Here is a 15,468-nt window from a genome sequence, read left to right as displayed (position 1 = left end):
TCATCTGGATAGTGAGGGACTTCTGGTATCTGGGGAGGCTGGTCAGAACCTTCCCCCTTCTCAGGCACCATGAGGCCAGGAACAGAGGGATGCAGGCTTGGAAACTCTCCTTGCTCATGGCAGACTCTGGTTTTCTAAGGCAGAAACTGTGACGTGGGATCTGCAAGAAACTGTTGTACATCTTCTCCTCCCTTACCTAGCCCCCCAGCCCCCCAGCCACGCACCCAGCCAGCCAGCCACCCGTCCGTCCACTCATTCCTTCACATCCCTTCCCACCCTGACCCCCAAGTAAAGAAGAAATAAATGGTCCAAGGGAAGAAATCAACCAACCATCCAGCCATTTTATTTGTCCATGCTGCGATCCGGGCCCAGTGCTGACATTGGGGAGTCCAACAGAGCCCAGACACCGAGGGGCTCCCAGCACATGGGGCCATCAGGCTGTGGTCTCAGAGGTATCTGAGTTTCACCAGTGTCTGTGGGCACAGAGCCCAGAGGAGCCATCTCGATGGCTCAACACAATTGCCAAAGGTCCCTGCACACCACACCTCACCCACAAGCGGAGACACCAGGGGACCAGCAGCTGCCCAGGCGCACGCCCGCATGCACACTTCACCCTGAATCTCTCAGGCACATGGAGAGAGAGACACACACAGCCGGGCATATGCGGGGGCACACAAGATGTACGCACATCGGGACCCCAGAGGGGCGTGAAGGTGCAAAGTCACACGACGACCCCAAGTCTCTCGAAGGTCTCACACACACACACACACACACACACGCGTGCACACGGAAATGCAAACGGACACATGTTAGGACACCCACAGCCTCTTGGAGGAGAGCTTTCCAGGTCGAGAGGCACTGGATGTAGGTGGAGCCGGAGCACAGAGGCCTCGTCTACACCTCTCTGCCAGTCTGCCCCAGGACCGTGACATCCATAGGAAGCCCTGCCGTCCTTGGGACCCCTCACCCCAGCTTTTCTGCCCCGTAACTGAGGACATGGCCTCACCTCTCGGGACACACGGCAATGGCAGGGACATCCTGGCGAGGAACAGCCTCCCTGAGCTGGTTTCTGCTGAGTGGCGATCAAGCCCTGTGATGGTCACCCAATGCCAAGGGCACGGGCCTGCCTGCCACATGGCTCATTACGAGGTCACTGCTCAGTGACCCTGCTCAAAAGGCCTGAGCTTCACAGGTGAGGCTGGGGATCTGATTCCTTTCCCAGGTAATACCGATGACACTTCAGTCCAGCCATCCAGGGGCCACTTTTGCCCACTTGGCCAACAGAACTCGAGAACCAGCTATGGGAGGGTCCCTGTGGGGACCAGGCCTCGCTCCTCCTTACCCCAAAGTGAGTACCGGAATTAAGAAGAAGCACAGGCCATGGAATGATACAGGCAGACTCGATATAAATAAAATATTCATATAAAAATAGTCTCTTAACAAAATATTCTCTCTTATCCAGTGGCTCACTTTCCAAAAGATGGAAACTGCTGGGAGTTTTATTATTATCTTTCCTCTCTCTCTGTATTCCAAACTGGATTTTTCTACTGGTGTCAGTTTGAGCTGGGAAGGACTCGAGGGTGGGAAACGTCTCCAAATCTGGACCAGCTTAAATTTCTGGATAAGTAGCAGCAAACAGCAAAAAAATATAAATGTGTGTGTATATATATCTATATATGTATAAAGGACATCTGCTCTTAAACATCTAGTGCTGCAAGGGGTTACCTGCAAAGTCAACTAGTAGAAATATCTGCATAAAGAATAATTATGTACAGTTCTACTCGGCTCCTTGCCCTAGTGACAAAATTATCCCGCAAGGAAAGCAAGCGGTCCACTTTGATTGCAGAAAACGGATCCCGAAGAGGTGGAAGGATTCTTTTTAATTAAATAAATTAATATTATTTTTTTTTATCAGAATAAATTGTTAAATATTGCTATGTTGAGGCCCAAGGGTCCAGAGCTCCTGGTGCAAAGAGGCTCTGCTCCTGCCAAGGAGGCCCCCCCCCCCCCCCCGGCGGTGTCTGGGGTCGGGTGCAGCAGCAGTGGGTGAGGAAGAGAACAGGCAAGGGCTCTGGAGAGATCTTTCCGACCGGCGCCCGCCGGAAACCCCGCGAGAGGTGTCCCTACAGCAGAAAAGACAAGCTCAGCATTCCTGCGGTTCCCCGTGCAGATCCGGGAGGAGATCCGCCAGGGTGACTGCAGCTTGGAAGCCGTCCGGTCCTCCCCGCAGTCTGACGTGCGGCTGGAGGCGCCCACCCGGCCGGAGGGCGGCGCGGCGGCGTGCGGGGCTCACTTGCACGTGTACACCTCGGTGCGCTCGCTGCAGGTGTTGCACTTGACGTAACAGCACCAGTGGAACTTGCAGTTGCACTGCCACACGCGGGCGTACTGGTGGGTGTTGTAGCCGCGGCCGCAGCACATGAGGTCGCAGCCGCTGGCCTGCGGGGCCGTCTTGTTGCAGGCGCGGCCCTGCGTGCCCACGCTTCCTGTCACCGGGTCCTCCTCGCAGTAGTTGGGCGACTTCTCGATGTACACCAGGTCGGTGTCCATGGGCTTGCGGTACGACAGCGGCTTCTTGATCTTCAGGAAGGTGGGCCGCTTGTTGCGGCTGGCACGCACGGGCTCCACGTGAACGGCCTCGTTGTACTTGTCCTTGAGCACGTAGCCCAGCTCCCGGAACTGCGGCAGCGTGGTCCAGCACGTCTTGGTGGTACAGGAGCCCGACACGCCGTGGCACTTACACTCCAGCTTCATGTTCTCCTCCAGGATCTGCAGGGGCGGGCGGGGAAGAGCACAGCGCACACGTCACTGCACGCCGGCAACGGGTGGCCCCCAGCCCTGCCCACCCCCCCGCCCTTCCGGCCCGGCCTGGGCTTCCTTCCTTGTAGGTGGGGGAAACTCACACCTGGTGTCAAGTCCCTCTCACCTCCGGGCTGTGGGCTGTGCTTCTACCTGGAACTCACCTCTTCTCCTGGCCTCCCAACTCCTATCTGGTCCTTAGGCTGGTGCTCAGATCAGGCCAGTCCAGAGCACACGGAGGTTCTCTTTGGCCGGCACAGGCTTAAAATCATTTTGAACCAACACTTGAAAACGGGGAGCTAGACTTCCAGGTGTTTTTTTGTTTTTTGTTTTTATTTTTGTTTTTGTTTTTGTTTTTTTGACAAATAGAAAGGGTATCTGGCGATTCTAGAGTGAGACTCAAATTATGTAATAACTGGTACAGCTGAGTGCTGATGTTTGCGCATGGAAGCTGGCTGAAAACGCCAGCATGGCAGTCCTGCTCTCCACGATCTCTGCCACACTGCCACATGGCAACAGCGCCTGGAGCTGTACCTCCAGCTTCCTCCTTCACGGGCTGGCAACCCCCAATTTGCCACAGTCCCCACCACTCCCTACTGCCTCCCTAACCTCAAGTATGTATTTTCAGAGGTCATCTGCTTTGACCACTTATGACATCTGCCAGGCACAGTGATTGGGAACCCTGGCTCTGATCTAACCTTCCCTGACCTCCAGGCTAAGATGATGTGCCTCTTCTTCTGAGTTGCCAATACCTTTGGGCTCCCATCGCCATGGCACTGAGAAGCAGCACTGTATAGGGAACAAAAAGCACAGATTCTGGAGCCTGGGTTTAAATCCCAGTTCTAACATGAACCTGCTGTGTGCCCTCGGGCAACTTACTTGAGTCTTCTGTGCTGCAGTTTCCCCATATGCAAAACAGGGATGATAACTGTAATTAATTATAATCACGCAACAAATTACCTGACAGCAACAAAAAGGAATGAACTTATACACACAAGAAAAACAGATCTCTAAGATGTGATGCTGAGCGAAAGAAATTGGATGCAAAAAAGAAACATACTGTATGATTCCACTGATACGAAGTTCAAGATCAGGCAAAACTAAAGGCTGGGTTTCACTTGGTCTTTATTTGCATACACGGGCAGTGGGCCACAGATGGCTTGTGAGCTGCATTTTCCTGACACCTGCTTTGGAATATCCCAGCAGGAAAAGAAGGCAACATTTACCCAACTCCCCATGGTACTAGATATTTAGGTTGTTTTCAGGCTGTGGATTTTTTTTAAAAATCTTTTCTTTCCCTCCCTTCTTTCTTCTTCTTCTTCTTCCTTTTTTTTTTTTTCTAAATTTAAATTCAAGTTAGTTTATATACAGTGTGGTCTTGGTTTCAGGAGTAGAACCCAGTGATTCATCACTTACATATAACACCCAGTGCTCTTCCCAACAAGTGCCTTCCTTAATGCCCATCACCCATTTAGTCCATCCCCCCAGTCTCCCCCCCCACCAACCCTCAGTTTGTTCTCTGTATTTAAGAGTCTCTTATGGTTTGCCTCCCTCTGTTTTTATTTTATTTTTTTCTTCCCTTCCCCTTTGTTCTTTCTTTTTTTTTTTAAACTGTATTATAGAAGGGAGTATCTTTGGAACTAAAGCTTCTCTTCCCTCCTTATCATCTTTTGCCTGATTTTATCCCAATACACATTTATGAAGCTCCTACTGTGTACCAGGCCCTGGGAGGGGCATGTGCTAGTGAGCACAGTTTCTGGGTCATAGTGTATATGAGCATTTTCATGGTCTTCATCTGGACTGCCAAATTAATTTTGCCTGTTGTATAGTGGGAAAAAAGTGCATTAGTGAGTAAATGACTAAATATTAATCACCTGTATACACACTGGGCCCATGCTTTTATACATGGCATTAGTTAACTCCATGAGGTTAGTATGATTCCATTTTACAGGAGTCAAAACTGAGGCTCACTATGTCCTAGAGCTGGTCTATGAGGCACTCAGAGGAAAGGGTCTTATTGCTGAGGGTTGTGCATCAGCTGCTTGGTGGCTGCTTACTTGCTTTGTGACCTTGGAATTGTCACACCCCCTCTCTGGGCCTCAGTTGCCTTTGCTGAAACATGGAATGAAAGCAATTCTATCTTTTCTGACAAAAGTCAGGGTGCTGGAACAGAATCAGACATTCAAAAAAAATAGTCATTAGTTCTGCCTCTGTGCCTGGGCCTGTGTGGGTGCTGGGGACACAGAGGTGACAAGATAAGGTCCCTGTCTCCAAGGAAGGGCTCCTGTTCAGGGTCCTCCCATTTCTAAGAGCTCTGCATCCAGGAGGAGGTGACCAGTGCTCGAGTCAATGGACTCAACAGGAAGGGAGGGCCACCCTGTTTCAACCACAGTATCGGCAATCGAATGAGCCAGCAACGCCACAAGCATCCAGAATGTTCAGGGACAGAGAATCCAGTTGGCCGAATGCTCTGATTCCAGGACACCTAGTGTGATAGAGCACCTACTGCATGCAGGCAGCCTCGTATGACCTGCACACACATACAGCTGGTACTGATGAGCAGCCCCCAAATAACACAAATAATATCCCTTTTGGTTGTCAGTGAGGAGATAGTTCCCAAGCGTCTGGCCCTCCTTCTGGCCTTGGCCTAAGAAGCGCGGGGAAAGAGCAAAGCTCAGGGGTGTGGCAATGTGCTTTGGGGGCCGGGTTAGGCAGCAGCTTCTGGCCCACTGAGTCAGACCAGACATGCTGGGGACACTCAGAGCGGATTCTGACAACACTGAGGCTGTAGGGCACCTGGAGCCCTCTTCATGGCTCGTGGGTGTGCACACACAGCATGCGTCTCATAAAGCTGAAGACACTCAGAAATTTCACTTCCAATGTATATACCTGAGAGAATCAAATGTTTGTGTGCACAGGAAACAGGTTCAAGGACGTTCATCGGCACAGCATTCATGGACACACGGAGAGTGCCCAGTGTGGATTCATGATCTCTCTCCACGCTGGGCACTCTCCATACGTCCATCCATGACGGAATGGGTAAGCTGAGGGGTGCAGTCAATGGGACATTACAGGATAGTGACAATGAACAGCCACAGCAAACCACACCAACAGAGGTCAAGGTCAGAAACACAGGGGAGAGGGAAAACAGCAATCATAAAAGACTTCCACAGAACGATTTCATCTATACCAAGTTCAAAAGTAGGCAAAACTGGATTGTATTGTTCAAGGGCACGTATAGAGGGGAAAATTATAATAAAAGGCAAAGAAGTGAGGATCACAAATATCAAGACAGTGGCTGTACCTGGAGTTGGGCATGAGGGTTTATGGTTGACAAGGGTCACCTGGGGCACTTCTGGGGTGCTGGCAATGTCTGTTCCTTGATATGGATGCTTTATAATTATTCTTTTAAACCAATGTAGATGTTCTCTGTGCTTTTTTGCACAAATGCTTTATCTCACAATTTATAAAAATGCAACGCGGGGCACCTGGGTGGCTCAGTCGGTTAAGCATCCGACTTGGGCTCAGGTCACGATCTCACGGTTCGTGGGTTCGAGCCCCGCGTCAGGCTCTGTGCTGACAGGTTGGACCCCGGAGCCTGCTTGGGATTCTGTGTCTCCCTCTCTCTCTGCCCCTCCTCACTTGCACTCTGTCTCTCTCTCTCAAAAATAAATAAACATAAAAAAAATGCAATGGGTACAATAGCTACTAAGCACAGGAAAGGATGCTCAACAGCATTAGGCATCAGGCAAATGCAAATCAAAATCACAGTGAGATACCCCTTCCCACCATCTAGGATGGCTGACAGAAGAAATACCGACATAGCAAGTGTTGGCAAGGGGGTGGAGAAATGGAAACCTTCACGTGACGCTGGTGGGAATGAGAAATGGAGCAGCCCTGTGGAAAACTCTCCAGTAGTTCCTCAAAATGTTAAACAGGGTTGTCACACGGCCCGGTGCTATGACCTCCCTTGAGTCTTACAGCCCCCCTACGGCCATATTCATGTGTTGAACTCCTAACCCCCAAGGAGTAAGTGGGGACTTTGGAGGTTCTTAAGTCATGAAGACTTCATGCCTTGTTAAAGGAGGCTCCAGAGAGACCCCTGGCCCCTTCTACCGTGTGAGGACACAGCGAGAAGGCACTGGCTTTGAGCCAGAAGGAGGGCCCTCACCAGAAGGCAACCGTGCTGGAGCCTTGAGCTTGGACTTGCAGCCTCCAGAACTATGAGAAATAAGTGTCTGTTTATCAGGTCTGTGGTATTTTGTGACAGCAGCCTTCACAGACCGAGTCCGCCCAGCAATTCCGCTCCTACGGATACACTCAGGAGAAATGAAAACATTTGCCCATACGACAACTTGTAAACCAAAGTGAACAGCAGCATTCTTCATAATTGCCAAAGTGTGGAAACGACCCGACTGTCCATCACCTGATGAATGGATAAACAAAATGTGGCGGATCCACACAATGGAACGTTATTCCGCCACGAAAAGGAATGAAGTGCTGACGCGTGCTACAACATGGATGGACCTTGAAAGCATTGTGCTCAGGGACAGAAGCCAGACACAAAAGACATAAATGTCATGACTGCGTTTATATGCATTGTCCAGAATAGGCAAGTCCGAGAGACAGAAGGTAGATTAGCGTGGTTTGGGAAGAGACTGGGGGAAAGGAGGCACAGGCTTCTTTCTGAGGTAACGAAAATATTCTAAAATTGTGATCATGGTTGAACATATCTGAGAATGTGTTAAAAACTGTTGGACCGTTTACTTTAAATGAGTGCGCTATATGGTATGTGAATTATACCTCAATAGAGCTGTGTTTTTTTTTAATAGAAATTTCTTTCTTTCTTTTTTTTTTTAGTTCATTTATTTATTTTGAGAGAGAGAGAGAGAAAGAGAGAGAGAGAGAGCACGCACATGCTGGGGAGGGGCAGAGAGAGAGAGAGAGAGAATCTGGGGCAGGCTTCCCGCCGTCGGTGTGGAGCCCGACGCGGGGCTCGAACTCACTAACTGTGGGATCACAACCTGAGCTGAGATCAAGAGTCAGACATTTAACAACTAAGCCACTGAGGCGCCCCAAGCTGTTTTTTTTTTAAAGTCCCTGGAAGGTTTTAGTGAAAAAGCAATAGGTTGTATTTGTGAGGTTGTGACACCCAATGTTTTCACTGTGGCGGATGCTGGGTCCTGAACGCCAGTGGCAAGGGTCAGGCTCCCGGGTCAGGTTGGGTGCAGCTGCCACTCCCGCACATCGCCTCCCTCTTCCTGTGAGGCCACAGCTGGCCTGGGGCCATGGCAGTATTTGTGTGGGCCCCTAATCAGATGATGTCCAGCCCGTTAACCCTGCAAACTCTGCATTTTGAGAGCCTTAGTGATTGCATTATATCCGCGCTAAGCCGGGCATAATCGCAGCCGCCCTTGCCAGAACTGGCCACCCAGACGGGCATCCGGATGGGCACCCAGCCCTCTGCCCGAGGCAGGGGACAACAGCAGAGGAAACAAGTGTGGGACAAAGCCACATTCTTTGCGGCCCCTGCCCCCACCCCTCGAGGCCAGGCTGGCTACGGGCTTCTCGGCTGTCCAGGGAGACTTCCAGGACTCCCTTTACACTTGAAGAGTCTGGACTGTGATGCAGTGACACGGAGTCAGAAGGTTTGCAGGCTCTAAGATGACACAACCCGGTGTACCCTCCCAGTGCCTGGCACGCAGCAGGTGCTCAGGAAATACCCAAAGGTAAACTCACCATCAGGGTGCGCTCAGACTGTTCCACGACCAGCAAGGGGCACCCTGAACGTTCAGGGTCCGGGAGGCCTTGCCTGGCCAGGCATCAACCCTGCGTCGCTGGGCCGAGGGGAAGTGGGGAGGACCCCGGGGGCAACCGTGATTCGGGGAGGGGCAATCACAGGGCTTGGAGCACCCGGTATGGACACGTGTCAACATTTTATGTCCCTGGTGGCACTGCTGGGTCCCAGCTTACAGAGCAGCCACATAAGACTGGTTGGGGCCTGCCATTTCACCAGCCTGTGATGCTGACATGCCTCAGTGCAAAAGGAAAGTGAAGGAGAAAATAAAGCTGCGAGGCCTGGAGTCTGGTGCCTCACAGTGTCTCCGGAGAATGTGGACTTCTCCCGCCTCCCGCCAGTGCCCTGGGGTCTGAACACTGCAAGGGGCCTCAGGTTAGTGGGGTGGGAGGGACTTTGGGGGCAACAAGAAGTTCCTGCTACAGGGTTCAAGTTTTACCTGACGAAGGGGCGGAGTTCCCTTCTCTTCCCCACCTGTCGCTGCTGCTCGGCTAGGAGATGGGACTTTATCGTGAGTGGACAGGGAAGCCAGTGGAGGCCAGGACCACGAGTCAGGATTTATAAAGCTCGCGTAGCCGTTGTAACAAATGTACCACACTCGCGCAGAGAGACTGTGCGTGCCGGGGCCGGGCGTGTGTGGGAGATGCCTGTACCTGCTGTTCAGTTTTGCTGTGAACCTAAAACTGGTCTGAGAAACAAAGTCTATTTTTAAGAAGAAGATCTCAGGGGCGCCTGGGTGGCTCAGTCGGCTGAGCGTCCGACTTCAGCTCAGGTCATGATCTCGAGGTCTGTGGGTTCGAGCCCCTCGTCGGGCTCTGTGCTGACAGCTCGGAGCCTGGAGCCTGCTTTGGATTCTGTGTCTCCCTCCCTCTCTGCCCCTCCCCTGCTTGCACTCTGTCTCTCTCTCTCTCCCCCAAAAATAAATAAAAATAAAAAAAAAAAATTAAGAAGAAGAAGATCTCAGAAGAGAAGCTGTATGCGGGGATGGTCTCTGGCGTGGAGATTGGGCCGTCTCTGATGCTAACTGGCTGGGTACCCTCGCTGGCCCTCAGTTTCCCCATTTTGAACTCAAGGGACTGAACTAGATGATCTCCAAGGCCGCTTCTGCCACAGTCTCTCTGTCTTCTGACTCTGTCTGTCTTGGCTCTGTATCCATACTGCTTTTAACCTATACAGAGTGTTTTCAGACCCTGATGACATCTGATTTTCCTGACACTCCCTGACAGATGGACATTAAACTCCCATTTCACAGGTAAAGAAAGGGAGGCTCAGAGAAGGGGAGGGACTTCAGCAGGTTCACAGAGTGTGTGTCCATATGTGTCTCCAGACCGCTCCCCACACTTCCATCTCTTGACCTTGCCCCAGGGGACGAAATGGCCCCTGACCGTTGCTATTGGTGATTGGTTGGTTGGGCCGGCTGCATATCGGTCATAGGACAGTTTGAATGCAGCTGTGACTTCTACCTGGGCCTGACCAGTGGAAGGCACTAGAGGGAGACTGGAGGGAAGGAGGAAAGTCCTGACAGGTTCCGCTCCTACTTGCTCCCTACAGGGCCTCACATTTTCCATCTCCCTAGAAAGAAACACCATACCCATTAGAAGTCATTCCCAATGTCTCCTTTCCCCTCAGTCCTAGGCAACTACGAAACAGCATCCTGTCTTTATGATTGGCCCCTTCTAGACATTTCATAGAAATGTCATTATACAACAGGTGGCCTTTTGTGTGTCTAGTTTCCTTCATTCAGCATGTTTTCAAGGTCCTTTTCATGGCTGAATAGTACTCCGTTGTCCGGATATGCCACACTCTGTCCCATTCATCAGTGGTTGTGTCCCCTTTATGATATATTTTAAGGTTTATTTATTTATTTTGCGAGAGAGAGAGAGAGAGAGAGCGTGCATGCACAAGTAGGGGAGGGGTAGAGAAAGAGGGAGAGAGAGAATCCCAAGCAGGCTCCGTGCTGTCAGCACAGAGCCCAATGCAAGGCCCGAACTCATAAACCATGAGATCGTGACCTGAGCCAAACCCAGGAGTTGGACACTTAACCAACTGAGCCACCCAGGTGCCCCAGCCCCCTTTTAAAACTGCCCTCAATGTCCTAGTCTGAGTGCACCCAGTATACTGGCCATGACCCAGAGGCCACACAGGCTGCACGTTGTTCCTCTGCGGCGAGCTGACAATGGGCCCCTACCTCTTGACTCCAGGTCCGTCCTTGCTCTCCCTCCTCGTCCACCCCTTGGCTCTGACCCCTGTTCCTTGTCTGGCTAATCTTTACTGCCACCCCAGAGGCTCAACCCAACATTTCCACCGCTGGATGTGTACCCTCTGGGGAGGCTCACGCATGTGCCAAATGACCGGGTGCATTATCTGAAATATCAAGAGGCCGAGAGAATCTAGAGATCCACCAAGGGGGACTGGTTGTAGAAATGATAACACTTCTAATAACTGGAATGTCCTGTAGCGGTTAAAGAGAATGAGGCAGGTCTGTACTTCCTAATGAAGGCTGATCCGTAAGATACATGGTTAAGAGAACACAGCGAGGCGTGGAAAAGTATGCAGAGCATGAGCTCACTTGTGGGAGAAAGAAAAGATCTGTGCATGTGTGTTAGTAAGAGCACAGAATATCTCTGGAAGGATACATGGGAAATTAGTAAGAGTGGCTACTTCCGGGGAGATCACCCAGTGCCGGGGGACTGGAGGGACACGAGCTTTACCTCTCATAGTATTGTAGCTTTCGAATATTCTATTACGTCAGAAAAAAAGTCACCTCATCCACAAAGCCCTCCTTGATTGCCAAGGCAGTCAGTGACTCCCTCATGGTTTCCATGGCTCTCCTGGGCTGTGGAGTATCTGTCACCTTGGCCCTGTGACGACTGTCTCCCTGTCAGCATCTCCCATCAAGCCAGCAGATCTTTTTGGTGGACGTGGGGATATACTATTCAGATGCCCCTTCAAGGGAAGTCTTGCTTCAAAGCTACAGCTAGTGATGTGCTAGTAGACTGGCCCTCAAAAAAAAACCAAAAACCAAAAACCCCAAACAAACAAACAAACAAACAAAAAACAAACAAAAAAACCCCCGTACAGCCTGTTTTGTAGTGTTTGCTAATTTCTTTGCGATAAATGTTCCTACTGCAGCTGATTTTAGGCTGCAAACGATTTGACAATTGGCTCACAAATCCCCGAATCTTTAACACTGGGTCTTGTGAGCCCACGGGAGCCGGCTCCGCGTCACGGGACGGGGGGTGAGATCCACGTACGGCCACCAGCTGTCAGATCCTTCAGGGCCTGTCCCAGCCGCAGAACCACAGTTTTCCCTGGGTAGGCTGCAGCCAGGGGCTGAGAGAGGCCAGAGTAAGAAGTCTGGCCACTTCGATGGGCGATACCTCCTCTGGAGTTCCCGCCACAGCTTTGTCCAGCCAGCGACGCAGCTCCACTCCAGCCCAGTCCTGCTCCTCCCCTTTCCCTTTGCTGATCCCTAATGAACAGCTTGGACCCAGAACTCCAGCTCAGCCTCTGCTTGTGGAGAACCCCACCTGTGCCATTCCTTGGAGGCTGGGGCCAGGACATTCACCTTCACCACCCCAGCCTCTGGCAGAGAAAGCCTGGTGTGGAGAAGGTACTGGCCAGCAGGAAGCAGAAAGAAGGACCTAGCATGTGTCTATTCGTATTCACTCACTCCATCATTGTGCATTGAGCACCTACTGTGTGCTACGGGGCCTTACCCCTGCGGCACAGGCCCTGGGAGGACCGTGATACAAGGTGATGCTCTTCCTGCCTTCTTCAGGTCTGCAGATCCGAGCCTGGAGCAGTTATAATAATCCACCTGCATCTGATTATAAATGTGTGAGTTCCACGAAGGAGTGGAACAGAACGCAAAGAAAACTTCTGACCCGAGAAGCTGCTCTTATGTGCACGTCGAGGAAGCTTCCCTCAAGAAGGCAAAGGCAGAGCTGGCAGCCAGATAACAGGAAGGATAAAATAGGATCAGCCAAACTTGCAGGATGGGGAAAGGGTATTTCAGACCTGGAAACAGTACATGCCAAGACCCGGGGGTGGGAGGGATGTGGCCTGCCCAGGAGGTGAATGGGAAGGGGCAGCAGCGCTGGCCACTCGGGGCAGGGAGGAACCCGGTTAGCTGCACGCCAAGGGGTGCCACCGAGGGCCTTTCACACAGGGGAGTGGTGAGGTCCGAATGACACCTTTAAAGATCATTCTGGATGGGGCAGAAATGAGGTTAGGGAAGGCCAGAGTGGCAGGATGGAAGGAAACTGTCCCCATCCAGAGATGCCAGTGGCTCTGACAAAACGGTGGTGGCGGAGGGGAGAGGGGGAGACACATCGGCAACACTTGGTGCTGGGTGATCCGTGGGGAGTTTGTGGGGGGCCCGGGGCAACTCACAGTCCTCTAATGGGGACGGAGACCATGCACTAAAACAAGGAACCCGAAGGAGGACCCAGCTAGAGAAAGAACATGCACTGAGTGCATAATGAGGAAATCCCAGGCCCAGGGAGTAGCCCAGAAGAGGGGCATCTGGGGAGCCTTCAGTGCCACTGAAATCTGGCCCCCGTCAGCATGGGTGCCCACAGGACATCATGAGACTGGAGTCCCAGTCAGGGTTCAGTCACTTCCACAAACTAGAACATGTGGTTGACACCAGCCAGAAGTGGGGTAAGTGCCTACAATTTGGGGTATTAAAAAAAAGATTACAAGAGTACAAGACATGAAACTCTGAGAAAGACTGAAAGCTTTAGATGACCACAAGTTCAACATGAGCTAATAAGCTACTAAAAAGCCAATGGCCTGAGGTCACATTAATGGAGGTCGGGTGCCCACAGTAAGGGAGGAGATTGCTATGTGATTTTCAGAACTGAACTGTGCCCTGGCAGATGGACAGAGACAGACAGAGATAGAGCATGTGTAGGGGAAGGGGCTGGAGACCCCAAACCGAAGGAGCTAGAGCTTCTTAGCCTAGAGAAGGCAGTTTATGATGTCCCTGGTCACTGTCTCACCGGCTGTGCAGGCCTGTCCTGGGGCAGGGTGAGTGGGAGGGACTGTGTGTCCATCCAGAGGGTAGAACTGCAAAGCCAGGTGGAGGGGAGCCACAGGACAGCAGATGCCTGCTCCCCCCACCAAGCTGACCAGAACTGGATGGGGGCTCCAGCCCTCCCCACCAAGCTGACCAGAACTGGATGGGGGCTGCTGGGGAGGTAATGAGCTCCCTGTCCTGGAGAAAGTGGCAGCAGCAGCTGGGGTCTGCAGTGGGGATTCCTGCACAGGGTAGGGTGGGGCTGCTCTCAAACTGCTTCTCTGGCCCCAAACCTGTCTGGAGAGGAGGAAGGATTTTCTGCACCGCTGGAGGGAGAAAAATCAATCTCTTTCCGACAGGTCCCCCAGGAAGTGCCAACAATGTACCAGGTGCTGCCCGGAGCCCAGAATTACCCAGGGCAGGATTCTTAGGCCTGGGAGGGGCCTTGGGAGAAACTTGGCTCCAGAAAATTCCTTGATTCATAGCACCGAATAGATACTATCAAAGTTGGCCTCCTGTTGCAGACTCTTAGGGCTGCCCAGAGGATCTGGGGGTGAACTTCCTGGAGGAGGAAGGGGTTCTGAGGGGAGGGAGGTCAGACAGTGACCTCTGGTTCCCACACGGTCCATGCCACATGGCGCTCCTGCGACTGGAAGCTTCTGAGCGTCCTGACTCTCCAAAGCGTCCTGAGGGGCATCTAATTTTTAAAACCCAAAAGCCATTTCCCAGCACTGAATTCCACCACTCCCTTTCACAAACCCTCCAACACTGAGGCCACCGGGAGGAACGGGAAGCCCTACACAGTCTGGGAGGAAATCCTACCTCGTGGAGCTCCGTCGCTCCTGCCATGCCCTCCCCCGAGTGTGCAGCTCCCTCATCCCCCCATGGCCTAACCCAACCAACCCTTCAAGGGCCTCCAAAAATGGCCCTCTTTCTCAGAGTCCTGCCCTGCCCACTGTATGCTGGCAGGACTCTGCCAGCATGGCCTTCTCCCCGTCCCAATGCCCTTCTCCTTGTGCCGTGTTTCACAGCAAGCCTGGCATGGCCTTCAGAGCTCTGCAAATCCTGGCTCCTCAGTGAGGCTTGCCCAGACTAGAGTAATCCTGTCAGTGATGGCTCCCAGCTCCCACCAGTCATGGCTCCCAGCTCCCACCGCTCATCCCTCCCAGTTCCCACCAATCATGGCTCCCAGATCCTACTGCTCATCACTCCCAGATTCCACTAGTCATTACTCCTTGTTCCCATATCCCACTGATCATTGCTCATGGTTCCCACCGCTCATCACTCCCCATTCCCACTAGTCATTCCTAAGGACAGGCTCATAACCCAGGCCATCAGAACAAGTCCTGGGGATTCCGTGTGAGGAAAAGACAAGAACTGTTAGTTATTTCCCACCATACGTGAAGAAGAAATTCAGGGGCAGGGCTATGGATAGGCATCTTGCAGTCAGTCATGTGAGTCTGAGAATGGAGTTAACTAAGAAAGCAGAACTGAGAAAAAAGAGAGGGTGATGGGTGTGTGCAACTGATTCCTAGAATATCTCTGCATCTGCATCCTGGATCAAGCTGGACCTGAATTCATTCCCCCAGGACCATTCGGTTCCATGAACTGATGAATTTCCTTTGTTTCAAAGCTGACTTGAGTTGGGTTTCTGTCCCTCACATCCTAAAATATCCTAAGTGATACACAGCTCCCTTTATCTGTAGGAGAGGTGCCCTTCGTAAAGCTAATAGCCAGTCCATGAGTTTTAAGTCACAGCATGGAGCAGATCTGGGAGGGGGTGGGGGAAGGACTGTGGGTTTTTTTTAAGGGCCTTGAAGAGGCCAGGGCCTCGAGGGCTGGAGACTGA

The 15,468-nt window shown here is 51.9% G+C and overlaps 1 protein-coding gene across 2 annotated transcripts in view; it reads right to left on the bottom strand.

Moving 5' to 3' along the window:
- Window positions 1-353: 353 nt before the first annotated feature.
- The window catches only part of WNT7A (Wnt family member 7A), a 79,271-nt gene continuing 64,156 nt past the window's right edge, over window positions 354-15,468 (bottom strand). For both annotated transcript variants that reach the window (XM_047850584.1, XM_047850583.1), the window contains exon 4: window positions 354-2,769. In XM_047850584.1, coding sequence (XP_047706540.1) covers window positions 2,290-2,769 — 480 coding nt within the window. In that variant the 3' untranslated portion in view covers window positions 354-2,289. The remainder of the gene's footprint in view (window positions 2,770-15,468) is intronic.

Source organism: Prionailurus viverrinus, chromosome A2 (assembly GCF_022837055.1).
Source record: "Prionailurus viverrinus isolate Anna chromosome A2, UM_Priviv_1.0, whole genome shotgun sequence".
In the NCBI taxonomy this organism is placed as follows: Eukaryota; Metazoa; Chordata; class Mammalia; order Carnivora; family Felidae; genus Prionailurus; species Prionailurus viverrinus.
Note: the sequence above shows the minus strand (reverse complement) of the source record. Positions and strands in the feature narration are given on the sequence as shown.